The sequence below is a fragment of the Sesamum indicum genome, linkage group LG3, assembly GCF_026168435.1.
Source record: "Sesamum indicum cultivar Baizhima isolate 11 linkage group LG3, ASM2616843v1, whole genome shotgun sequence".
Lineage (NCBI taxonomy): Eukaryota > Viridiplantae > Streptophyta > Magnoliopsida > Lamiales > Pedaliaceae > Sesamum > Sesamum indicum.
Window position 1 is genome coordinate 28,662,301 of NC_142659.1, and position 24,705 is coordinate 28,687,005.

The following is a 24,705-nucleotide window of genomic DNA, read 5'->3' on the forward strand; positions in this document are numbered from 1 at the left end:
ATATAACTAATAAGGATATATTAATTATTACCCCAATTTTTGTAAAGGTGTTCATTTTATATTTTGTAGTATAATTTTTTAAAATATAGATTAATTTTGAATCTTTTACTAATATAAATTCACGTTATCTATATTTATTAGATGTACTAAAAAATTTAGTCAACATTTATAGTATGATTTTATTGATATTATTAGAAACATATATAGATTACAGTCTTCAAATTATAAAGCATCGTAATGTAGATTAAGTATTTATAATTAATATTTAAGTGTATTATTATTAACTTTACAAGAAAAGAAAAAAAAAATAATATATAGCCTAATCAAATAATAATGGATCAACCAAAAAGAAGTAAAAAAAGAAAAGAAAAAAAAAAGGGTTAAGTGTAAGCATGCATGTTGGTTCAAAACTTGTTGAAATCCCACATGTCCCCGTCTCTTACTTCCTCAAACACGTACCCCACCCTACTCCTCCAAGTGTCACTTCACCTTGTCATATCCCTTTATGTTGCCGCCTTCTCATTCGCCCTATTCCCTCTTATAACCCCCCACCCCCCCCAACATTACTCCTCCTCACCCCCCTTCTTCTTCCTCCCTTTGGTTTTTGATTTGATTTTCCTCAAAATGATCCAGACAATCAGCCCTTATGCCTCTGCAAGAACCGCTGAGATCATGTCCAGGTACAGGCCTATTGCGCCCAAGCCTGAGGCCCCCTCCCCCAATTCCCCCGCCGAGAATGACAATTCAGCCCTCCCCAATGGTATAAGGAAGTCTCCTTACTTGAGGAACGTCTGGGCTCACCTCCAGGCCCGCCCCACCAGGACCCGCAAGCGCGGCCGCACTGCTGCCTTTGCCCCGCCCTCCGTCAAGCGGACTAGAACCTGTCTCCAGGGCCTCTCCCCGCCTTATCAGGTCATTACTAGTTCTCCTGCCAAGAACCTGGCCATGCATGGATTTTCTCATGGTCCGCCTCAGATTTCTCTTCTCCCGAATCTTGTCCCGCTTAAGTGCGGCCTCGACACCGCCGTCACTACCCTGGCGGAGTCGGTGGCGCTTCCTCTACTATGCTGCACCGCCGCCGCCGCCGCTGCCGTTCAGGCCCCTATTTTCAACCGGGGGAAAGAAATGGACAACTCCTGCAGCAAAGGGATAGATTTGAACATGACAGCTACAGATCAAGGGCCCGAGGAATTAGACTTCTTGCCGCAGCTTCAAGAGCCCGTGAAGCCAAGCGTCATCTCGCCTCGGCCTGTCCGTCCTGTCGGCTCGATCATCATTGTGAGTAATATCGCTGAAGATCCGGGGCGGCAAATGACCACGCTGAAGGCGCGCGCGGAAGAGGTGGAGGCGGCCGTAGAGGCGGAAGAAATTCCAACCATAGTATCCGATTCAAACAACAAGGTGAGGATCACCAACTCGGCCTACAAGGAGATGGTGGGCCAGCCGGAATGCGGCTGGCTGGACTGCGCCGCCACAAAGAGCGGAGGCGGTGCATGCAAGAGGATTGGTGGAGAGGTCCTGCTCCATTTCGAGGATTCGGAGCACCAAATAGCGTCGGCGGGAGGATTCAGCTGCCGGGTGAAAATCGAGTGGGAAAGCAAAGGGAAGAAGAATAGCGTGAATGCTTGTTGCGAGGGTGTGAAATTGGGGTGTCAGGCGAAGGATTACCAGTTCTTGTGGAGGTTTCGGGCAATGGAAGAAGCCTGAAAAACGTGGAAGATTGCAAGTTGTAAATGATGATGAACTAACGAGTAATAGATGAAATGATAGTGGTGTTGTGTAGTATATGAATGATAATTAGACAGCGGTTTTATGTATACTTAATTAGATGCACACAGATCAGTATCATCTTCTCAGTAAATATTATTTTATCATCTGCATTTGTATCTGTCTCACTTTCTTGTTGCTTCTTGTAAGGAATTTGCAACAGATATTATAAATATCCTTCCCAATGGACCTAATCATCCTTAAATTATGTTCATTTCTCCTCCTCTAATTATAAATTTTTAGAAATTATCCATATTCTTTTTTAATTATAATAATCTTAGTTTAATAATATATTTTTTTCAACATTAATTGTTTTATTTTAAATTAAAAGTTTGGTGTAGACTTACATAATTCAGTATAGGTGTACATAATCTTTAAAAAAATAAATATTTTATAATTATATTAAATTTTAGGGTTCGAAACTAATCTATTTTAATAAAAAAAAAAATTAGCTACATTTAAGTGGGAATTATGTGATCTTTTTCTTTTTTTTTTCAGTTACCACATTGTCGCGGAAATCAGGGCGAGAATAGTGAAATCAGATACACAGAATTCCATCGTTCATGTCTGTGTGCGCAGAGAATCGGATTACAGTATAAATTTCATTAATTAATGTCATGTCATGAAATCTTATGCTGTCTACCTGTCTGTTTTGTTATTAGTGTTGACCAAAAGGAAATATGATGGATTAATCTCTGTTTGATATTTATTTTGTGAAAAACAACTAATGTTTTTAAATAATTGGGCAGGGTATGGAGGTAATTAATCATAGATTGCACTACAAAAAATTAATTTCTCAATGCACTATAAATAACTACCAACTTAAAAATATAGATAAATCAATATTATTAATTACAATTAAACAAAACTAATATAAAAATTAAAATTTTTATTACAATTAATTAATATTTATCATTATTTTAACTATGACTCATTTTTAATTTCCTCTCTAGAAACAATAAACTTAAAATATAGAGCAGTAAACAATTTTTTTTTCGGATTTTTGAACTTGATCATATTCCTTTTTTTTAAAAAAAAAAATTATGTTTTTGAGATAAAACAGACGAGAGTTCATTCAAGACAACGTCCTTGTGGCACAAGATTATTCTTCTAGCATACTTCATATGATTAACAACAACATTACCACACATGATCTTGTCGTTTATTTGGAATATTCACAAAGAGTTTAATTTTATTTGGTTTTATTGGGTGTGATTTGGACTAACTATGAACTTTAATAATTTTTACAAAAATCAATCTTATGTTTCCTTTTAATTATATGAACTTCTAACACATCCATCACATATTTAATTATATAATGTGAATAAGACGTGTAAAGAATATTTCATAATGAAAATAATTAATAGTCTAAAAAACTTAGGGGAAATTACAAGAAGCTCCTATAAGGTCTAACATAATTATAAATATCTACTTGTTGTTTGAAAAATTACTACTATTGTCTTGATTTTAATGATTATCTAATAATGAGCATAATCCGTTAATCTTTATTAAGTTTTTATTAAATTTTTTATGATGAGCTAATTAAAATGATCTTAATGTTATGGATTAATTATAATATTAATTATTTTTTTTGAATTTTTTTATAAACTAAGTGGATATTTTTTTACTATTTTTCAAATTTTTGCATTCATGTTATCTAATTTTTTTATAATTTTTATTTTTAAAAAAAATACGGTAAAAGCAAAGTGATAATTTTAGTCTCAGTGGTTCATTCAAGATTACATAATTTTATTAAATATTAGAGAATATTTATAATTTTTTAAATAACAAAAGAATATTCGTAATTATACCAACCTTTCTGGAATCTAGGTATATAAGTTACTCAAAAATTTATTATGAATTTATTCAACAAATTCCAACCCTTTGGACTGATTCAAGCAATACCGGCGCCTGTCATGTTTGGACTCTCCGCATCCATCCATCGATGGATTGTCCATTTCCTTTCCCGATTGCCATTTGTTCTTAGTTTACATCGAAAATCTATGTTCATTGGACATATCCCTTTTGTCCTCTTCACACTTCTGCCAACTTTCCCCACAACTCAAAACTAACACACACACATTATCACACCCACAAGAACACACACAGACACACTCGTCTGTTGATCAATGGATCTCCCAAACGAAGATGACCCGATTCTGATCGAGTTACAAGCTGCTCATTCTGATCTTAAAACCCTAATCAAAGCATCTGTCGACATGAACACAAGTTACGAGAAGATGGATGAAAAGTTTGAGTACATACAAGAAAACCTGAACATGGCTTCAAAAAGGGTAGCCCCATTGCAGTCCCTGTCCATAGCAGCCAAAGCTCTCGAGACGAGGATAAACCGGGCAGTATCTCCAGGCCTGGCCCTCCTGGAGAGCTTCAAGCTCTTCGAATCCGTCCAGCGCAATCTTCTTGAGATAGCCTCAGGGCTGCTGGCTGAGAAGAATTCAAGGAAGAGGCTGGAGAAGCTGATCAAGTACGTGGACTGCGTGGATAAGTTAAAAGAAGCGATTGTTTGCATCAGCCGAGAGAGCGATCCAGCTATTCAAAAGCTGCAAGAAGTTGTTGAGTTCTTGAGCAGGACTAAGGCCACGGATCGTTACAGGACGGAACGTCTGAGGGAGACGTTGATCACTCTTAAGGCAATCTGTGAGACGGAGGTGGATTCTATGAGCTTTGATGGGCTTCTGGACGAGGCATTGTTGAATTTGCAAGACGAGTATGAGGGCCTACTGAAGAAGCTAAGGCATCAGAATATAGGTGAACATCAGGGGGAAGCTGTGGATGGTAAGAACTTGGTGAGTAATAGTTTGGGCAGCGAGCTGGAGGTTGAGGTACTTAGGAGGATTTCTGAGACATTGGCGGCAAATGATTGCTTGGATTTATGCATTGACATGTTTGTAAAGGTGAGAGTAATTGTTTCTGTGTGTGTGTGTGTGTGTGTGTTTTCTCTCTTTTTCATGATTTCTTGTCCATTGATTTACAAGTCAGTTAGAAATTAGACTTGTTTTGATTCATTCATGAAAGATCATTGACCTGATTTTATGTATGGTAAAGGCTTCCTTAATTCTAGTTATGTCTTTTGCCCTTATTTAACAGGTGAGGTATATAAGGGCAGCCAAAGCCTTAATGAGACTAAATCCGGACTACCTAAAAACTTACACCCCTGAAGAAATCGACGAAATGGAGTGGGAGAGTTTAGAAACATCAATAGCTCTTTGGATCCAGCACTTTGAACTGGCAGTAAAAATTGTTTTCGTAGCCGAAAAGAATCTCTGCAGCCAAGTTCTAGGAAGCATCATGGAAGGAATGGTCTGGCCAGAGTGTTTCATCAAGATTGCTGATAGAATATTCGCTGTCTTCTTCCGATTTGGAGAAGGTGTGGCACGAAGCAGCAAAGAACCCCAGAAGCTGTTCAAGCTTTTAGACATGTTTGATTCACTAGAAAAGCTCAAACCTCAATTCTCCGACGTTTTTGATGGGGAATCTGGTGCTGATATCTGCTCCCGGTTCAGAGAACTAGAGAAACTCCTTGTCCATGCATCAACTAGAGTCTTTTGGGAATTCGGCCTGCAGATTGAAGACAATCAAGACGGCTTCCCTCCACCTCAAGACGGCTCTGTTCCTAAACTCGTTCGCTACGCCATTAACTACCTCAAGAACCTCACTATCGACAATTACAGTGCACCGATGGCACAAGTACTCAGAACTGAGCAGCTCTGGAAATCTGGGATCCTCTCAAATCCCGAAAACGACCAAGATTTGCTCAAAGGCGCTGTTTCCAATGTCATGGAGGCTATCCAGAGGAACGTCGAGTCCAAGAAGTCGCGTTACAAGGACAAAGTTCTTGCACAAATCTTTGCCATGAACACATACTGGTACATATACATGAGGACTAGAAACACCGAACTCGGGAAGCTATTGGGAGAGCCATACATGAAGAAGAGATACAGATACGCAGCAGAAGAATCAGCTTATCTGTATCAGAAACAAGCCTGGGGTAGTTTAGTGAAACTCCTGGACAAAGAAGTAATCAGGAGACTGAACAACAAAGAGGAAGTTGGAGGCGTAGTGAAGTTGAAAATGGAGGCTTTTATGACTGGATTTGAAGAGATATGCAAGAGGCATAGGAGCAATTACAAGATTGTTTCTGATGCAGATTTGCGGGAGCAAATCAAAGACGCCACACTCAGGTTTGTTCTGCCATCATACACAGAGTTTTTCGGCACATATTCCTCGATTTTTCTCCAGGGGAAGTCTTATCTGCCCCCTGAATCAGTAGAAGCATTGTTGAGGCAAAATTTTGAGGGTGGTGATCAAGGGGGTGCTGATGGAAAACCACATCGTGATTCGGAAGATTAGCCAGACGGGAGGGCGTCTGTCGATAGATTGCCTTTTAGAAAAGGTCATCAAACATCCAAATTCGATGATAGTGATTTGTGAAGTAGCTAGTACTACATTTTCAGCTTCTAAAGATGTAATGCATATCAAATTCTTCATGCTGGTTTACTTCTTTGAGTACATGAGTTTGATGCATTGCAGCAAACTAGTCCGTTGTTGTCTGAATAATGCTGCTGAAATGAGGATGTCTGGTTAGGAGCAAGACTGAGCTTTTAAGTTGGCAAGTGTAATAATATATATCTGTCACCATATCCCATGTATTATAGACCAAGATTTCATTTATTTACTTTGATTATTTCTATTAAGTTTACAAATCAATTTATATTTGGTCCAGCGCACCTGATATGGTTAAATTTGAACTAATTATATAATAAGTATAATATATTTATCATATAATCAATTCACAATTAAAAAAAATGATTAATTACATGTCAAGTTTATTACACCTCTAAAATTGGTTTGATTCGATAAATATAGTTTAGGTAAGAATTTCCCGACACATTCTTGATCTATTATACAATCAATTTATTTGGTAAATATTTGATTTATGATAATTAGATTATATTTAACTCCAAATTATAATGTTGATGCAATCAAATTAATATTTTTGCTTTTAATATATGCAATCAAATAAACGTTTTTTTTAATTCTCTGATCTTTTTAAATATCAAATTTTTTAAATAATCTATTGAAAAATGAAATCTACCTAACAAGCTGTTTTGCTGCCCCAAAAATTCCTATAGAGAAATTTTCAGAGAGATTATTTTCGGGGGGATTGATTGGGTTGCTGAAGAGCATTTCAGAGGTATATCCCTCTTCCCCCACTGCCCTACTACCCCTACCCAAATTGAAAGCGGCTTGCTGATCCCATATTCGTTCAAGATTCAATTTCCATACGCAAAACTCAAGAATTGTGGAGAAGAAGCGAAAGAAAATGGAAGCAGTAATTCCATTATCGTTCAGCGATTTCCCCGAGGACGTTCAGCTCTGCGTGCTGTCCTTCCTCCGCCCTTCTGACCTGGCGGGGTTCGCCTCCACGTGCAAGCGTTTCCTTTCCCTCTACCGCCACGACCAGCGGCTTTGGTTCTCCATGTGCCACCGCCGGTGGGGTTCTAAAACCCTAATCGACAAATGGGGTAGTGGCAGAATCTCCTACAAACACCTCTACCGCATCCTCGACGAATACGAGAACCTCATCGGATTCTGGCGCCGCTGCGGCGGGGACGCCGCATCGTCACCCCCGCTCGTGTTCTTTGAGTGGGGCCCGTTTTACATCACCGGTTCGAGGGTTTCGCCGTCGAAAAACAAGGGGTATGAGGTAATCAAGAAACCCTTTTTGTGGATGAGCATTGCCGGTAATGGACAGCCGGTGAATTATCTTGATCCGGACGGTAGATTTGCGTTGACGGAGGAGAATTTGTTGGACGAGTCAGGGCTTGTAGAGAATGAGTTGATTCAGGTAAATGTTAGTTTCATAGGTGAATGCCATGTCGTTGTGGAGGAAAATTTGGGGTATTCTGGGTTTGGGAGGGCTACGAGTTCAGGAAATTTGAGAGCTGAGGAGTATGCGAATGTGTATGGATCTCCGCCTGACAGGCTGATGACAGAGATATATCAGTATTTTGCTAATAGGACGAGCCCTGGTGGTAATGGGGCGTCAAGGAGGCAGAGGAGGAGGGAAAGGGAGAAACAGGGGAGAATGAGGAAATGGGAGCCAGAGCATTTTGTCAAAATCGTAAATTGCTCGCCCAAACCTGCTCGGCCATTGCAGGGCCTCTGGAAGGTACTAATATTTTACCAGGGCGTGATTTTTCACGTTGAATTTTACTCACCAGTGCAAGTTTGATTAGAATCTAGACGGGTTTGGTAAATCTTAGACTTACTAGTGAAAGTAGGATTACAGCATGATAATCTCATGAGGTGTTGGATTATCCGCCTCACATGATTACTGTGGCTTCAGATAGTTGCATTTCTTCAGATATTGAATTAGGTTATGTATTGTAAAGGGCTAAAAAACCAAGTGGGATTCTATGCAAATCCTTTTGCTGCATCTGCAAATAAAAGTGTTGTGCTAATATTAGTATTTATGCAAATTAGTTTCTACTAAATGTAAGTCATACTCTTCACTATAATTTATCTAATGTAAAATAAAGGGTGAACCAAATGGCGTGGAACTATAAGTTAATCCATCACTGCATCTGCAAATGAGTATACATGTATGCATAATTTTTGGTTTGAAGAGTGTGTTCAAGATGGTTGATGCCTATACTTTGCTTTGATAGATAGATTTGAAATACGTAAACTTTGTGCAGTGCGTTTATGGATCTATCAATTGCTATGAAGCTAGTTAGAAGTGTGTTGAAGATTAAATTACATTAGTTAGATCAGACTTAAGGATCCATGGGAACTAGTGGCCCTTTTTACTGGTCAACCACTGCCAAACCCTCCCCGGCTCCCTCTCTTGGCTGAGTACAAGAGAAGGCTTTGCTGCTATATTCTCTTGGGAATTCTTATCTTGCATTCGCACATTGAATTTTGTTTTAAAATTCAACTGTGATTCCAAATAAATCCTTTTGATATTTTCCCTTAAATTACAGTAGTCGTTCATGCTGTGTGTACACCAACTGAAGTGTGAAAAGTTTTCGTCAGTGTTTCTGTCACTGGAACCCAAATTCCAAAATAGGATTAATGGATTTTACTTGAAATCTGGACCCTGGACTGCGAGTTTTAAATGCCTCTAGAGTTGATAATTCTTTAATGTGATTACTTCTTGCATCGTAAATTGAATAAATGTTTTTCCCTTTCTTTTTCAAGTACGGGTACGATGGAGATGTATGAGCAAAGGCTGAGCTTGCCTCAGACTTTCATGAGTTTTAGGTCCACATAATTTTATCCACTTTCTCTGCTTAAGGTCACAGTGGAGACTTTCTAAATTTAGTGTTGCAAATATAATGAAATGAACCTACCTAAAGTTTTCGTTCCACCTGTTGTTGCAGGGTATTTGTGATGACATGAGCTTGGATTTCTATCTGGTGTCATATGATGATGTTGGGGGCATTGCTTGCCGAAAGGTTGGGGACTCTGATAGACCCCTTACTTACCACGCCCCAATATTTTGGACTTCAAGTTCAACTTTTATTGAATCTCCATTTTCTCCTGAAGAGGATCAAATATACAATTGTCGGTTGCATCTGAGGCCACTGGCAGAAGCACATCAAAGTCCTTATTATCCGTCATCTTCAGATGATGGAGCTGTCTCCAGGATGCTTTACATCAACTCAAGCTATGACTTGGTTATCCCAGACTTAGCTGGGACTACTGTAAATCCACGGCATGTTGAGGGAAGGATTTGGCAGTACAGAAACGGGACATTTGGATTTGGGTTTCTACGAGACAATTACATTATAGACTTGAAGCACATTGCAAAAAATGGTCACATTCTTGATACAATAGAACCAAATGATAGTTGATTGTACCTCCATAAACCATCCCCTGTCCTCTCTGGGATAAAGTTAAGAGATAGAGGGGGAAATTTCCTTAGGTAGGATTACCATTGTACATACAGTATTCTGAAATTTAATGTGGGTTTTGCCTTTATGATACTGTGTAATATGTATTGGAAAATAAAACATTTAATTGTTTCAAATAACCTGCCAGTTCAGGATTTGTCTCTGTTGTTGCCATCCCAATTGCTTCTGCGCTATTCTTTCCCTCTTTTCAGGTGATTTATTTACCCACTGATAATAATTGATAGACAGGATACTCGGTGGATGATGAGATACATTATGATGCACTAACATTCACTATGATTATATTCCTTCTCATTATAGCATCCAATGTTTGATGATACCAAAATGTTATATTCTTTGTGACTATTATTATCTAACAGAGGTGGCAAATGAGCGAGCTGGGTCGGCTTTGTGTTGGGTTCAAATGGATCGGGTTCAAAATGGGTCTAAATGAACAAGTTCAAAATAGGTTGGATCGAATTAGTATAAATTATTTTATTAATTTGAATATAAAGATTCCAAAATTTCATACAATGAAAAGAGAAAATGATAATATTTGAATTATCAAAAAAGATAATTACTACTTGTAATGTAATATAACTAAACTTAATATCATGTCATTTTTGTTTAATGACCATGTACATTAAAATTCATTTGCTAAATCATAAAGTAGAAAATATCTACTAAATATTTAACACAATACTACATTTTATCAAAATAATTCATAACATTTTGAATACTCATCTTGAATGAATACTAAGCCTTGCAACTATGTTTTCTATATTTGTTGAAAGACAATTTTCATGTGTGTAAGAGAAAGATAGTAGTGTGTGAGAGAGATATGTGAGAGTGTATGTGTATATAAAGACAGAGGAGTTGTGAGAGTGTTATTTAAATTATTTAAATAATAATTAAAAAAAAGTTATAAAATTGGTGTTGTTTAAAATAATTCATGAAATTCAGTGTGTGCGGGTGGAGAAAGAGAGCTGTGTGTGTCAGAGATGTGAGAGTGTGCGCGTGTGTATTAGGAAAGAGAAATTGTGGGTTCTTTTAGTTTTTTGTTATTTTAATTTATGGGTTGAACCTATTAAGATTCATATCCAATCCATACAAAATATATGTTTATTTAACTCCAACCTATTTTAGAATATAACCAATTCAACTCAATTCAAAACTAGTTGGATTGGGTTGAATTCATGGGTCTTAACAGATTTTGCCACCCCTATTATCTACTATGGTTAAAAGTTCAAGATTTTTTCCTTTTGGATGGTAAAGTTCAAGATTAGGGCTGCCATTGATTGACTTCTCTTGGCTCTACAGTGTCAATTTGTTAAAAATTGGAGTTTGACCTTACATTATATTTATAGTTGATGAACACATCCGCCAAAATTCTGCTCCAAGACAACCTGGAACATGAACGTATAAGCATTTTTTTAAGAAGAAGAATATTAGTAGTTTGTGTTTGATTTCCCTTTTTAAAAATATGTCTTAAAATTTTCTCTGACAATTAATCCCAATGGAACTTGTACTATGGTAAAAAAGACATGGTTGGTAGGAAGATGAAAAAAGTGCAAAGTGGACTTGCACAAACCAGCCTCTTTATATCTCATTTTGAACATCCACAATCTTGTGGCAGAAGCCAAGAAAACCAACCAAAAGATGGAACACACATATATGGAACACAGAAAACACCAACTGTTTCTTTTCAAGCTTAAACTAATTCTTGATTGCAGGGAAGTAGGTCGTCTCCGATGAGGTCCAAACGGATATTAAGGTGAAAAGCAAACAAGAAAACAACGCAGGATATTTGCGTAGGTTAAGGTATTATGATGCTGCAGGTACAGCACCAGTTCTAACTGAATCCTTGTCATGGTCGCCCTCAAGTTGGCTTAAGTTGCCCTTCTCCTTGATAAGTTGAATATGGTGGTGTTTGCAGTAGAGGCGCCCCTCATGCGCGATGTAGTTGGACGGGCTAATTACACATCCTCCATGGCTGCACTTGAAACAACTCTTATGGTACGGCGTTCCATTCACAGAGACCTGTCAACATTTGTTGCAAGAATTATTAATTTGTACAACTCTCAACTTCATTTGAAACTCTGTTATGCATCAATGAAGACTATTATCCTTCTTGTGCGTTGTATGTGGTACATAAGTAAGAGATAATTACACTGACATGCATGAGGTTCAGAGATATTTTAGAAAAATTACTTGATTTTGAAAGGCTACAATGCAGCGCCTGCCTGCAGTGCACTAGAATGTATGTATGGGGTGTATTGTACTTTTCAAATTCAAGTGATTCTTTGCAATTAAGGAAGCATTCTATATAATTGTCTCTAATTCAATCTTGAATCATCATTTTTGTTTCAACTTACGCCTTTCTCGTCTATTATAGGTGGTACATGAATACAGGCCAAGTACTAAAAGATCCTTTCATTTTAGGCATATCGCAAAAGTTCTTCAATTTTTCAGTCATACTTTATATTACAAACTTCTGAAGACCGAACTCTGAAGGAAATTTATGAGTGCAGGTGAGCTGTGCAACTTTTCAAAACCAAGGAATAGTTTATAATACATCCAACCTCAAGGTGCCCATCTAATTATCGGTAAATACAATATTCAATGTTGTACGTGTTGTTGAATAGATCAAATGAGTATTCATTTTACCTTCTCAGTTGGGTAGACCGTGTTCTTACAGGCCAGGCATTTCTCTCTTGTTCCAGCAAACATACTTGAAACTTTATTTGCGAGTGGTTTCTGTATCAAAATTCCAGGTCAGAACATCAATGACCAGATAACCATGAGTTTTAAACAAAGGCAAGACTTAGATGATGAAAATCTACAGCAACGAACGTAGAAAGAACGTTATGTAAAGTGAACTGTATTAAATGTAAAACGATTGGGTGATTGAAGGCTGAATATTTCCACCACAGACACTCTCCCTTAATACGAAATCTTACCTCAATGTCAGCAGGTTTCTCTGGTTTTGCAATCTTAGGTGTTCCTGATTAGAACCAAGAAGGTAATGTAAATAATACTTTGATCTGAAAGCTCAAATAAATACATCTATCTTATCCATTATCCCTTAATTTTTACCTTCAAAGCTCTTGTCCAGGCTTCCAGTCCTTTTGAAGAGCTGATCAAAGTGTGGCCTGCAGTATAGGACTCCCTCGAAAGAGTTGTAGTTGGCAAGCTGTGATTCAACATACCATGAACTTAATACAAGAGAAGTCATATGAATTGTCACTGGATTAACCAAAGGGCTTTTGTTTTTTTGTTCATCACTTGATAGAAAACACAGATCTGCTTAATAACTCTTAGTTCAGAAAATCCAGGGCCACAAACAGAACATTTCCAGATTCCAAGAGTGAAAACTGATGATCGTTAATGTTAGGTTATGAAATAAATGAAGCCCACCAAAAAAGAAAAGGCAAAAGAAACAAGAAACCACACTAATTCTTGGACTATTTACTTTATCAAGATCTCTTGATCAAAAAAGATAGATTAATGGAATATTAATCACTTGGAAGACCACTAAACTAAGCCCAAAAGAGAAATTAACATGGAAAAGGCAAAAAGTTCAAGGATGGCAAGATTTTCATACTATTCAAAGTGAAACCTCTCAACTCCAAGATCTATACATGAAGGCCTAACTCAGAAGCCAAGAATTTGCAGATCAATGTATTTGTGCAAGAAAATATACACTTCCATCCACTTAAAATTGACATCAACTCAAAGCAGATCATACATAGAGATATTGTACAAGAATTCTTGAAAGCTCAAACCTTGAGAGTGCCCTTGCAATGGTGGCATCTAAAACAGGCCTTGTGGTAAACTCTGTTGTCAGCTGTCAACTTGTCCACCAGATACACAGTCTTGTCGCAAGCCATGCATTTCTGTGTTGTTCCTGCAAATGCCATGGCCGTGGCTCAACTCTCAATCAAGAAAACTTGGTTCACTGTGTGTTGTGTGTGCTCTTTCTTTGTTCTTCAGAGAGGTGTGTATGGAGGGAATGAATGAGAGGTGTGGGCTCTAAGATAAGAGGGGTTGCAGGAGATTGAGGAGACCATTTGTCCAGTTGTAATTTAATTGGAAGAATAGCCATTTTGCAATCATTTGGTCCCTCCCAACTACCTTTTGCTTAGATTTTTTTTTTCTTTTCCAAAGTTTAAAATGAAAAACAAATTAATTTATTCAATATTCCAGCTGAGATCATATGGTAAAACTTTCATTTCAGCTCTGGCATTTAGTAATATTCTTTCATTCTTTAAAACTAAAAGTTAAATAAAAAAACACCAAATTATTCGTTAGAATAACTCATTTGACAATATAATTTCTTTCTTAATGAGAATCTTACTTGATTAGTAAGAATGAGGCCTTATGATAAAAAAGAGAAAAAAGATAATTACATCGTTCCTTTTTAAAATTTGGAGTAATTATATGTAAATTTTTTATGATTTAAAAAATTCCATCTAATATCCCTGATATTTGTTCATGTCTAACAAATAGATCCCCCATTAATCAAAATTTAACGAATTTGTTGATATTAGCAAAAAACTTGAATGAAAATTCATATTTAATCCGATTGACTCATTACTCACTTATTGCAGGTCAAACAAATATTTTCTAACAAATATATCCTTATAAGAGTCTTTATACCTCCTTACATGCATGGGCGTGTAAAAATTGTATAAGGGTATTTTGATCAGAAAATATTTATTTGATTTGCAATAAGTGAGTTACAAGCCCATTGTAGTTAATATGAATTTTCATTCATATCTCGTCGTACGTGCATACCTACGTAATTTCTCCAAAATAAAGCATTGGACAGTGTGAAGGTTGTGATAATAATAAGCGTAAATTATAAGGGATTCTTTTGGTATTGTTTTATTTATAAATATTCCATTATTATTTAAAAAATTCCAAATATTTTTCTGAAATTATAAATACACTAACAAATATCATCATATGACGAACTGCCATATGAAGATATTCATAATTTTAAAATAGTATTTATAATTTTTTAAATAATATAAAAATATTTATAATTATGATAAATTTAAAAAAAAATTATTGTAATTTATTCGGTAATAAGTGTGTTCCATTTATTTGGGAAGAAGTAATAATTGTGGCTTGCAAAGAAATTGAAGTGTCACATGGTTGGTAGGATCCCACAGTTGGTTGGGTCTGTCACTTTTGCTTTTTAACTGCTTCTGGTGATTATGTAACATCAATCGAAAATATCCAAGACATCATGGACGCCACCATCCACTCTAAGTCGCATTTTCCTACTCCATAATTTTGCTGTAAATCGCTTAATTCCGTTTTCCATCAGCCACTCAAATTATATCCTTATCTTCATTTCATTTTCCAACGTCATCGGATCATAATGCTATGAAATTAAAAGAAATAACTTAAATGTATATCTAAAAAATTAATAATAAATTATAATTACCTTTCCTAAAATTTAATTTATATAGAAAATATATATATATATATATATTTATTTAAAAAATTATAAATACCTCTCATATAAAAAAGGAAAGAAAAAAAAAGCTCAAGTGTAAATGATTCATATGGTATATTAGTTCATTAATTTTTTAAAAAAATATCTATAAAATTATAATTCATAATTCAAAATAATATTTTGGTCAAGTTGACCATAGATGAATATTCGATGGAGGCTAACGAAATGGGATTGTTGTTAGACAGACATTAAATTGAGGATTGTATTTATAATTTTTCAAATAACTAGAAGATATTAGAGCAAATATCAAGAATGTGATTGTAATTTACTCTGGTACTAGTGCAATTGGGGGACGAACGGCTATTTTTAACATTTTATTATAATATTTATAACAATTGATTGTAATTTTTTAATTAATATATTTTAAACTTTTTTTATTGATAATAGTTAAAAAATATTTAAATTTATAATCAAATAATTATAACATACAATAAACAATAAATATAACTTTTAGAAAAAATATGTTGGGGGTCGTGAATGAGGACCACGACTCTGCATTTATTTTAAAAAAAATTCTAAAGCCGCAGACAAAATCAACTACTTGCAATATTTGTGTTATATATTTTAAAAATATTTTTGTTGTTTTTTATAATATTAAAATAAATAAGCCCATTTATAAATTATATGTAATTAGAATGCTTGCAAACTACTTTAAAATTATAATTACACTCCTAATGTTATAAAATATGATATGATGTGGCAAGATAAATCATGCTCAAAATTAAAACAAAAAACGGATTGAAAAAGATTAGAATATGTGACCGCAATCAATAACTCGATTATTAGAGAAAGAAGATGGCATTTTAAAAACGTGGTCCGAACTGAATATGATTTTTTCGTGTTATATACTGACTCAAAATTAATTGAATATTTATTTTTATATCTATTTCTCTCCCTATATATATATATATATTATCATATATGTGTGTATGATGGACCATGGAATTTTGAATGAACGAGGTGGAGGACCACGACGGTGCGGTGTGATATGATGGTGCCAGATGTGCGGTGCACCGGAAATATATGGTGATGATTGTAGAGTGATCTGTCTTATCATTTTCTATGCCCACACAGGAATAAAGAGTCTGCGTTGGGATGAACAGTGTAAAAGGTTGTAATACATGTAATTGTCCTAAATTTAGGTATTGTGTAAACTGTATCTAAGATTTTTAGGTTTTGGGTAATCTATACGAAAATCTCCAGCAATTAGAAGATGTCTTGTTTGAGTCACAATTATCATTTATTTAAAGGATTAAATGCAATTTATCTCTACATAATATGTAAAATGAACAAAAAAATATCTTACGAAAAAAATATATCTATTATCTGAAAGTCCACCAAAACGAATTTCATATAAACCAAAATTACACTCTGAAGTCACTATTACAAATAGATTCATACTAAAATCAATATGAAACTATCACCTAATGAGTGACATAATCTACAAAATCTTGAACTCATATGCCAATTGACTATAACTTCTTTACATGAAAAAAAAATAATAATAATAAAAGATGAACAATAAAGAAAAGATTGTGCAATCCTCTTTTGATATTCAAAGTCATAAGCCCTCCAACCCACCCAAAAGAAGAAATATTCCTTTGACAGCATTTGGGCATGAAATTCTTGCTCTTTTACTTATTATAATATCTTCCTTTTGAAGCATCCCACTTTATCAAACCATCAATTAATTGCTGGAACTGCAAATTTTCCATCACAAAATTCTCTCTACATGTAATCAATACTTTAATTTTCTCAATTGTACCTAAGTAGTACTATGTTTAATAAAAGACATAGGCTCGGCTAAATCATTCATAGCTATATATGAAGTAGACTCTGGGCAAATCTGTAGGATGAGTTGTTCAAAGCTTTTTATTTTATTTGAATTACTCCTTCACTTTACCCATGTTAACATCTGTCAATCATGTTTTAAGCTGTGATTTTGAATCTCACCAAATATATAGATATTTACTTATAAATATTTTATTCTGCGTTTTTAGTTTTAGTGATTAATTGATCGAATATTGATATATAGTTCAATTTATTAAGATGATATAATCATATATTATCGATTTGAAAAAAAGGTACGATCTCAAGATCTGATGTTGCATGAAACCATGCTTTGTAAATTGGCTTTAGTGATATTATTTAAATAGAAATTGGAGAATTAAAAAGAAATATATAAGAAGGGATTCAGCTGTTGTACCAAAAAGCATAGCTGTTAGTGATGGTACAATTCAAAATTTCAGATCAATCTACGGAGGCTTCGTCAAGAAAACAATTGTTACTGCATAAATTGATTGTGACAGAATTTCAGTTTTTCCCTTTTTTGTTTTAAGTCAAGAGATGAATTATTATTTATTAAATAAATTGATTATAATAATAATAATTCATATTAAATATTTATATCTAATAATAATCAATAATTACAAAAATTATATACTAATCATCAAGATTACATAATTATATATAATCAATAACTATTATAAGAATAGAACCACATCAAATATTAAAATAGAACAACTTACAATATGTTTACATAATAATATTGGTAATTTGATGCCACACAACCAAGTTCATAGCATGGTTCTTTATTTTTCTTTTCATACTTTTATATGGGCTTCAAAGTTCATATGGTTGATTTAAGAAATATAAGCTTAATTAGGTGGATGAGGAAAAGCTCATACATTATGCATAGGGCTCAACAACTCAACCATTTGATTGTTAATTAAAACTATCTCAAATTGACTTCCCTCCAACTTTATAAAACAAAAGTGAGTGAGATTATTATAATTACATAATACGGAGAAAAAAATCAAGTGAAAAAAAACTATCAAGCAAGTACACAAGCAGGGCATTTGGTCTAGTGGTATGATTCTCGCTTTGGGTGCGAGAGGTCCCGAGTTCGATTCTCGGAATGCCCCTATGTGTGCCCCTTTCGTTGATGGTCTCCCTTTTTGAGTGAATCTATACCGATATTTTTGGTTTGATTCAGCGCAATTATAAGTGGAGTTATTATTATCCTTAAAAAGGAATTTGTGGTTCTTTATGTACTTGTAAGAAACTGACGAGCCATTTTGCATATGCTTCCTATGCTTGTTTCTGTCTTACTTTTCTTCTTTACACGAATGGCCTGGGTTGTGGCTGCATTAGGGGGTTATGAGCTACAATGATGTTCTATCAGTAACTATCTATGAAACAGTTCAAGTTGGAATAAGCATTTGAAAAATGGTCAGGGAACTGCTTTCTGAAGATACATGACCAACAAACTTAACGGCAATTGTCAAGCAAAAAGAACAAAAGATAATAATAATTAACAAAAGAAAGTAAAGAAAGGAGAATGAAAAGAAAATAAACAAAATATACCTTCATTTAGCTCCGGAAACAGACTTTTCTAATGGTTCAGCGGTTCTTTTTTTGTCTAAGTTAATCAACTATCATAATGCAGCACTAATTCATATCTAAGGCAAACTACAGGCAGCTGAGGCAAAAAACTGTTAAATCTAGGTTCTGCCTCTTCTTAGCCATACAATGTGTTTAGCCAATGGCAAATACTGCTATGGATCTTAATCTGGTATGGCTTGGTCAGGAGGCACAAAACTTAATTTCCTACTGTCAGGTAAAGTAAATCGACGTTTCTGCCTTGCTCGATGTTGCTGGAACCAGGCATCAGAGTACCTTCTTCACTGGGGAATTTGATATGCAGTCTGAGGCCAGGATACAAGAAAAGATGCACTTTGGTTAAAGAGACTAGACTCACCACAAATACAAATTTAGGAACTCTAGACGAATGGGCCTGACCTTCATCAAGGAAGCTTACAAGAAATAGTAGGTAACTAACCTTTCCACCCAACCATGAAATCTTTGGTGACACTCAAAGTTTTCTTCAATCCTGCAAATTTAACAAACTGTCATGAATCCTAATTGTTCTCAGAGTGTTAAAACTAAATGAACAAATATGTCTGGACTTATTGGAGGTAATAATTTCTCAAAGCTTAAACCATGCAAAGGCACAATATTTCCAACCGAGAGCAATTCTATAATTGCATACTTGGGGTATATATCCAACAGGAGATGAAACCTTTTGACTCCTTGACAACAGCTAGAGGTTTTAGTTGTAGTTTGTATTTAACTACCTTGAACCGCTTTCTTCGTGCATCATCAGGGCTATAGCGAGAGACTTGTGACTGGCGTCCAGAAGCTTCACTTCTATGGCTAGCCACTCCAGTTGTCGGCATCCATCTCTTACTTTGTTCTGCTCGGTTTAGACCATTTCGAAAGTATCCATCCCGATCCCAGGTCACTTCATAATCAGACCTCATGCGTGACCCTTGCTGCATAATTACAATCTTCTTTCAACAGCAATTCTTATTCAATGGCACAAAGAAAATTCACTGCAGATGTCAGCCAAATCCATATTACTAGCATCCGTGATTTTGCTAAGCACCCTATCGAGAAAGGGATATGCTAACACCAGAAACATTGCAGCATCCACCTGAAGGACTAATATTTCGCAAATACGTCATGACTGAGCATCACACGCATGAACAGGAAAAACGTGCATGCTTGACAACCAAAATCTATCTTAACATCAGAAAGTAACATGTCATTGCCATTTTTAGTGAAATAGAGAGATGAAAAGATCATATTCTGGTACAATAGATCATTATATGTTCCCAGATATAGCTGTTTGGTTAGCATTGAGGCCAGTCAAAAGCAAATAAATAAATAACCACATATGTAAAAATTAAACAAGTCAAAAAATTGAACGAATAGCTGTTAACCTTAATTAAGGAGCGGCCACATAAAACCTTCAAGGCATTATAGAAGTCCTTGTGACTTTCAAACTGAACCACAATCTTACAATGGAGACCAGAAACAAGGTCCCCACTATCTTCATCCTCATCCTGCCCTATGTCATTGTCCTCACCAACATCAAGATTCCTATAGATAACAGAACAGCTTAAGGTACAATAATGGGGGACAGCAAATACAACATACTACGAGAGCATGATTAACTGCATATCATTACCATGCTTCTCAAAGAGGAGTATAACCCCACAAGCTTTGAGGTTAGCAATGCTACCACAGGACACCCACATGTTTTTTCTTTATATAGGAACATATTGTTTGACCTTTTAGTATTGAACGGACCAATTTGATAGGAATATTTTTCTTTTCCAATTTCCTAGTAGAGAAAACACTGCAATCACAGGAATAACCATAAAAATCATTCAATTTGACACATTTTTTTTTACTAAGAACCTCTAGCAGATAACATTACAACGTAGATAATATGCAACCATGCACACCAATAACTTAGATCATGTGAAACCAGTGGTGTGCTGTATGCATTATCACTATTTTTTCGTGTAGGTTACCTACAACTCAAGCTATTTTGTTTCATTAAAGGGGTACAGTTCAAGATAAGTTTGTTGAAACCTATGTTTTCAGGGGATATAAGTTAACATAACTATAGGATTGTGCGGTTATTTGTTACTCTAAAGTAACAGTAAACTTACTATAATAAAGCACCAGTAATCGTAGATTCAAAAATCGTGTGCCAGAAAATATTAGCTACTTTAGATCATACAACATATAAACACAATTTAGCTTGAAATATATAGCGTTAGAGGGAACCAGGAACAGTATCAACAGTTGGCCTATCCTTTAGTTAGCAATGAATTCGTGAATGTGCCAGTCAAACAAGGCATTAACAGCTAATATAAGCATATACCTTATCTTTCCAAATGCCGAGAAAATTGTATGAGTTACTAGCATTGAAGGTTTTGATGAAACCCGAGGCTCAGCAAACCATCTTGATGGCACACCTCTCAATATAATTGTATCAGGCTGCTGCCTCTCACTCCTTGGATATCCTACAAACAGATGTGTCAAGTATAATGAATCCATATATATGTCAACAAAAATAAGACCAGACAAAAACCACGAGCAGGAAAATATAAGGATAAATTATAACATGGAAGCATATTATCATCATAAAAGTAAAGATCCTAGCTACACTGAGAAACCTGCATAAACCAGAAGCATTGTACCTCCCACCAATGTGTTCAGGACAAAATTAATGGAACACTGGCGGGCGTTAGCCATGCTGTAGATCGGTATAGCAACATCTTTTTTTGGTAGTATTGGACAATCAATTCCATAGTAAATTGAGAATCAAAATGCTGTAAAATGCCAAAAAGCAACACAGAACGAAGTTCTTGCTCCAATAAAATTGGAAAGTGAGTCAATGTGACGCTAATGAAATGATCTGGTCGGTTAAGCATGCTTGTTCTGATATTACCCAAGTTCGTACCTTTCCTAGTGTGTGCTTGAAATAGTTTAAGAAAAGGATATAAATACCAAATTAGCCACAAAATAACTGAGGATAGACTATAGGACCATTTTTTTTTCTTTGAAACAAGTATCAACAAGACAGCCTACATCGGTGTCCTCTATTCCTAAATTTCTAAAGCACAAAGAACTACTGCAAGAAAAAAGGTGTGAATGCTGTTTCTTATCCTAGCTAATGAACTCTGAAATCTTATGCTTCAGAATGACTCGAGAAACCCCATAAGCATTCTCCAATTGCCTATCAACTCTTACAATTATCCAAGCTTCTACTTTAATCCTCATGTTCCTCATCCATATACCTACATTACAGATATCAATCTTCTTTCTTTCTTTTTTTTCCCCTCTTTTTTGAGTTAGAACATTTACTAATATCCTTAAAAAACAAGCAAAACAAAAGACAAAACCTTGACTAACCTCTCCGTCCAAACGCGGCAATCTCCTCCCACTCTTTCCTCATCCCCTCAAAATCATCCCCTTTCGGGACCGCAACGCTCAACTTAAACTTCACGCCCTCCAAATTCAACTCCATTCCATCCATCTCAGCAACAATCCCCTTCCTCCACCCCAGAAACTCTTTCTCCACTCCATCCTCTCCGCTCAATGCCAATTTCTTCGATAGAAACCCTAAATCCAGCACCACTAAGCTCCCGCGCGCCACAGGATCTTCACGCTTCCGCTTTTTCAGGTCTCTATATTTAAAAATCTTGATATCCTCTTCCACAACAGAGATTGAATGTGAGGTTTTGAGATAGTCGATCAACGAGCGCTTTAGCTTCCACTCGTCGACTGGGCACACGGTTTTGTCTGCGCGGTCAATTGTCAGGTTGAGTTTGACGCGGGGCGTGAGGGATAGGCCGGATTCGAGGTCAAATGGTTCGGTTGGCCGGAGACTTTTGAGTGTTTCGCGGTGGCACATGGCGGAGGTTGGTCCCTAACTCTGTCACAACACAGTGGACTTCCTCTTGCCGTCGGATTGACTGCTCCGGATTCGCCGTACTGCAAATACTGTGGAGAAATTATGTAATTGAGTAGAAAATCACAGTTATGAAATATTAAAATGAGTTTTAGGGCGGGGGGCGGGTGTCGAAGTTTTTGTTAGTTGAGAGGGATAATTGATATTAACGCATAATATAAGGGGGTTACAATGAATTTAAAGACATCCATCTAATGGTGAAAATGCAATTATTTTTTCTAAAAGTCCGATAATTTATATTAATGTTACTAAGATATCTTTAATGAAAATTGGGGAAAAAACATAAGAAAGTAAGCCATTAAAAAGTTTCCAAAGTGAAAAATAATATATGTGGTGTCATATAAATTTTACATGAAATAATTTTAAATTTAATGAGTCCCATATGTTAATTATAGTGATTTTATTTTATTGGTTATTCAACCAAAAAAATAAATAAATATGTCAATATTTATATCATTTGTAGCTCGATATTAAATTTAATATCATGTGATATGATTGCTTTTTCAATACCAAGGGAAATAAGAAAACATCACGCATAAATTTTATATTAAAAAAATAAAAAGATCCACAATTTTCGTATTAAACATCTTTTTATTCTTTTTTATTTTTAATGTTCCACTATGTTTGAATTAAATTTGACTTATTTTGGATTGATTCCCATGACATCATCAAGAAAATCGTAAAATTATAACGACATTAATTATTTTGGATTGATCCCTATTTATATATAAAAAAATATGATTATGCATTTCGCCTGTGGATTTAAAATGATAAATTGTAATAAAATTTAATACAAGATACTAATTAATTTATCTTATGACACACACATGGGGGGGGGGGGGGAGTCAAGGAAAAAGGTGTCTTTTGCAAATCCAAACCATCATAGGCTAGTGAATCCATGTTGATTGTTGGAGATACAGTTTAAGCTCTATATTTTCTAATTTAATTTCCATATGTCAGTTGTGTGAATTAAGAGGACAACCATTATTCGCATCTTAACTATCTCGTTTGTTTGTGATAGATTTATCATTCATTTCTTACAACAATCATTCATATCTAATAATTGTTATCCATCGTCTATTGCATATTGGTATCTTTGCTCGTACTTCTCATTGGCTGCCTAAGGCGCGGACTACTATTTGCCTTTGCTCCGCCATAAATAAACTTTCAACTATATTTTCAATCATCATTGGTTGGTTAAATAATTTAATAAAAAATTTTAATTATTTCTCTAAATTAGATACTGCCAAATAATATATTTATAATGTTCGATATAATATCTCAACATGTCATATCTTGTTGGGTTCGTAGTAAAATGTAAAATCTTTTTGCATATATATATGTTTGTGTGCATGCACACATGCAAAACTGGTCTAAACATAAAATGCAAAAAGCACAAGTTTGAAGCCATTGAAAAAATGGATCTGGGTCAAAATTAGACTTGCCTTCGTCAACCCTCCAAAATCATGGCGGAAGTTGGTGCAAAAGCACCCCACCCCCCATCCCCCTCGAGAAGGGATGATGGAAGCTTAATTGTGACAATGCATCACAGGGCAATCCGAGAGTGGTTGATTTTGGATGAGTAATTAAGAATAGTGACGGCATTATTAGGCGTTCTACGAGTACTTGAACGAGACTACAAACACATTTGATAAGTTATTCATAGTTGTGAGTGGTCTGGAGTTAGGGGAAGATAAGGATTGGATTAAGATTTGGGTTGAGACCGACTCTACAATCATCTTGAATATCATTAACGTTGGTGTGGCCCAATGGCATTTGTAGCATTTGCTTCGAGATTGAAAATAGTGAAAATGATAATTGAGTATCGTTGTACACAAATTAGCACACGTCGTGCAACTTGATATTTTTGAAAGCATTTTTGGTTGGAAAATAAAAGTAAAACTATTGGCAACGATTATTAATTTAATGAGTACGAATATGGTGTTTTAGTGATTTCGATTTTCGCTGCCAAAATGAAGACTATATTGTTAGGTATATGTAAATACAAGCTATGGTCATGAGTTATCTGTGCCACCGGAATCTTGTTGTTGAGAAAAAGGACTAATGTGATTAAATTTATGAATTGGGGGACTAATGTGGTAGAATTTAATCTTAAGGGGCAAAATTGATGCTACCTTAAAAGTTTAGGGACTAATAAAGTG

The 24,705-nt window shown here is 35.4% G+C and overlaps 5 protein-coding genes and 1 non-coding gene across 6 annotated transcripts; 4 read left to right on the top strand and 2 right to left on the bottom strand.

The window, feature by feature from the left end:
* Positions 1 to 561: 561 nt before the first annotated feature.
* On the top strand, positions 562 to 1,880 carry LOC105159096 (uncharacterized). The gene has a single exon (XM_011076043.3). It carries the CDS (start codon positions 625 to 627, stop codon positions 1,705 to 1,707), a length of 1,083 nt encoding a protein of 360 aa, XP_011074345.2. The 5' UTR covers positions 562 to 624; the 3' UTR covers positions 1,708 to 1,880.
* A 1,881-nt stretch (positions 1,881 to 3,761) lies between these two features.
* On the top strand, positions 3,762 to 6,456 carry LOC105159097 (exocyst complex component EXO70I-like). Its single transcript, XM_011076044.3, has 2 exons — positions 3,762 to 4,682; positions 4,876 to 6,456. The coding sequence occupies exons 1-2, from the start codon at positions 3,897 to 3,899 to the stop codon at positions 6,136 to 6,138; spliced, it is 2,049 nt and encodes a 682-aa protein (XP_011074346.1). The 5' UTR covers positions 3,762 to 3,896; the 3' UTR covers positions 6,139 to 6,456.
* A 419-nt stretch (positions 6,457 to 6,875) lies between these two features.
* Positions 6,876 to 9,849, top strand: LOC105159098 (F-box family protein). The gene is made up of 2 exons (XM_011076046.3): positions 6,876 to 7,960; positions 9,174 to 9,849. Exons 1-2 carry the CDS (start codon positions 7,112 to 7,114, stop codon positions 9,645 to 9,647), a joined length of 1,323 nt encoding a protein of 440 aa, XP_011074348.2. The 5' UTR covers positions 6,876 to 7,111; the 3' UTR covers positions 9,648 to 9,849.
* Positions 9,850 to 11,267: 1,418 nt separating this feature from the next.
* Positions 11,268 to 13,744, bottom strand: WLIM1 (GATA type zinc finger transcription factor family protein). The gene is made up of 5 exons (XM_011076047.3): positions 13,472 to 13,744; positions 12,783 to 12,879; positions 12,647 to 12,690; positions 12,354 to 12,443; positions 11,268 to 11,726 (listed from the first exon to the last, which is right to left on the bottom strand). Exons 1-5 carry the CDS (start codon positions 13,604 to 13,606, stop codon positions 11,511 to 11,513), a joined length of 582 nt encoding a protein of 193 aa, XP_011074349.1. The 5' UTR covers positions 13,607 to 13,744; the 3' UTR covers positions 11,268 to 11,510.
* A 4,321-nt stretch (positions 13,745 to 18,065) lies between these two features.
* TRNAP-UGG (transfer RNA proline (anticodon UGG)) lies at positions 18,066 to 18,137 on the top strand. Its single transcript has one exon. It is a non-coding gene; the product is annotated as a tRNA-Pro (tRNA).
* Positions 18,138 to 18,554: 417 nt separating this feature from the next.
* ZCW7 lies at positions 18,555 to 22,612 on the bottom strand. Its single transcript, XM_088878429.1, has 6 exons — positions 21,985 to 22,612; positions 20,951 to 21,092; positions 19,998 to 20,157; positions 19,350 to 19,547; positions 19,055 to 19,105; positions 18,555 to 18,920 (listed from the first exon to the last, which is right to left on the bottom strand). Exons 1-5 carry the CDS (start codon positions 22,484 to 22,486, stop codon positions 19,100 to 19,102), a joined length of 1,008 nt encoding a protein of 335 aa, XP_088734555.1. The 5' UTR covers positions 22,487 to 22,612; the 3' UTR covers positions 18,555 to 18,920; positions 19,055 to 19,099.
* Positions 22,613 to 24,705: the final 2,093 nt, after the last annotated feature.

Bases quoted from the DNA above. Each gene is read 5' to 3' on its own strand.
- LOC105159098 (XM_011076046.3), top strand. From the start codon at position 7,112: ATGGAAGCAGTAATTCCATTATCGTTCAGCGATTTCCCCGAGGACGTT. The intron at 7,961-9,173 runs GTACTAATATTT...CTGTTGTTGCAG, and splicing joins CATTGCAGGGCCTCTGGAAG to GGTATTTGTGATGACATGAG.
- ZCW7 (XM_088878429.1), bottom strand. From the start codon at position 22,486: ATGTGCCACCGCGAAACACTCAAAAGTCTCCGGCCAACCGAACCATTT. The intron at 21,093-21,984 runs GTTAGTCAAGGT...ATCTGTTTGTAG, and splicing joins TGCCGCGTTTGGACGGAGAG to GATATCCAAGGAGTGAGAGG. The intron at 20,158-20,950 runs GTATATGCTTAT...TGTTATCTATAG, and splicing joins TCGGCATTTGGAAAGATAAG to GAATCTTGATGTTGGTGAGG.
- LOC105159096 (XM_011076043.3), top strand. From the start codon at position 625: ATGATCCAGACAATCAGCCCTTATGCCTCTGCAAGAACCGCTGAGATC.
- WLIM1 (XM_011076047.3), bottom strand. From the start codon at position 13,606: ATGGCATTTGCAGGAACAACACAGAAATGCATGGCTTGCGACAAGACT. The intron at 12,444-12,646 runs GTAAGATTTCGT...ATTTTGATACAG, and splicing joins AGAAACCTGCTGACATTGAG to AAACCACTCGCAAATAAAGT. The intron at 11,727-12,353 runs GTAAAATGAATA...AAATGTTGACAG, and splicing joins CGGTCTACCCAACTGAGAAG to GTCTCTGTGAATGGAACGCC.
- LOC105159097 (XM_011076044.3), top strand. From the start codon at position 3,897: ATGGATCTCCCAAACGAAGATGACCCGATTCTGATCGAGTTACAAGCT. The intron at 4,683-4,875 runs GTGAGAGTAATT...CTTATTTAACAG, and splicing joins GCATTGACATGTTTGTAAAG to GTGAGGTATATAAGGGCAGC.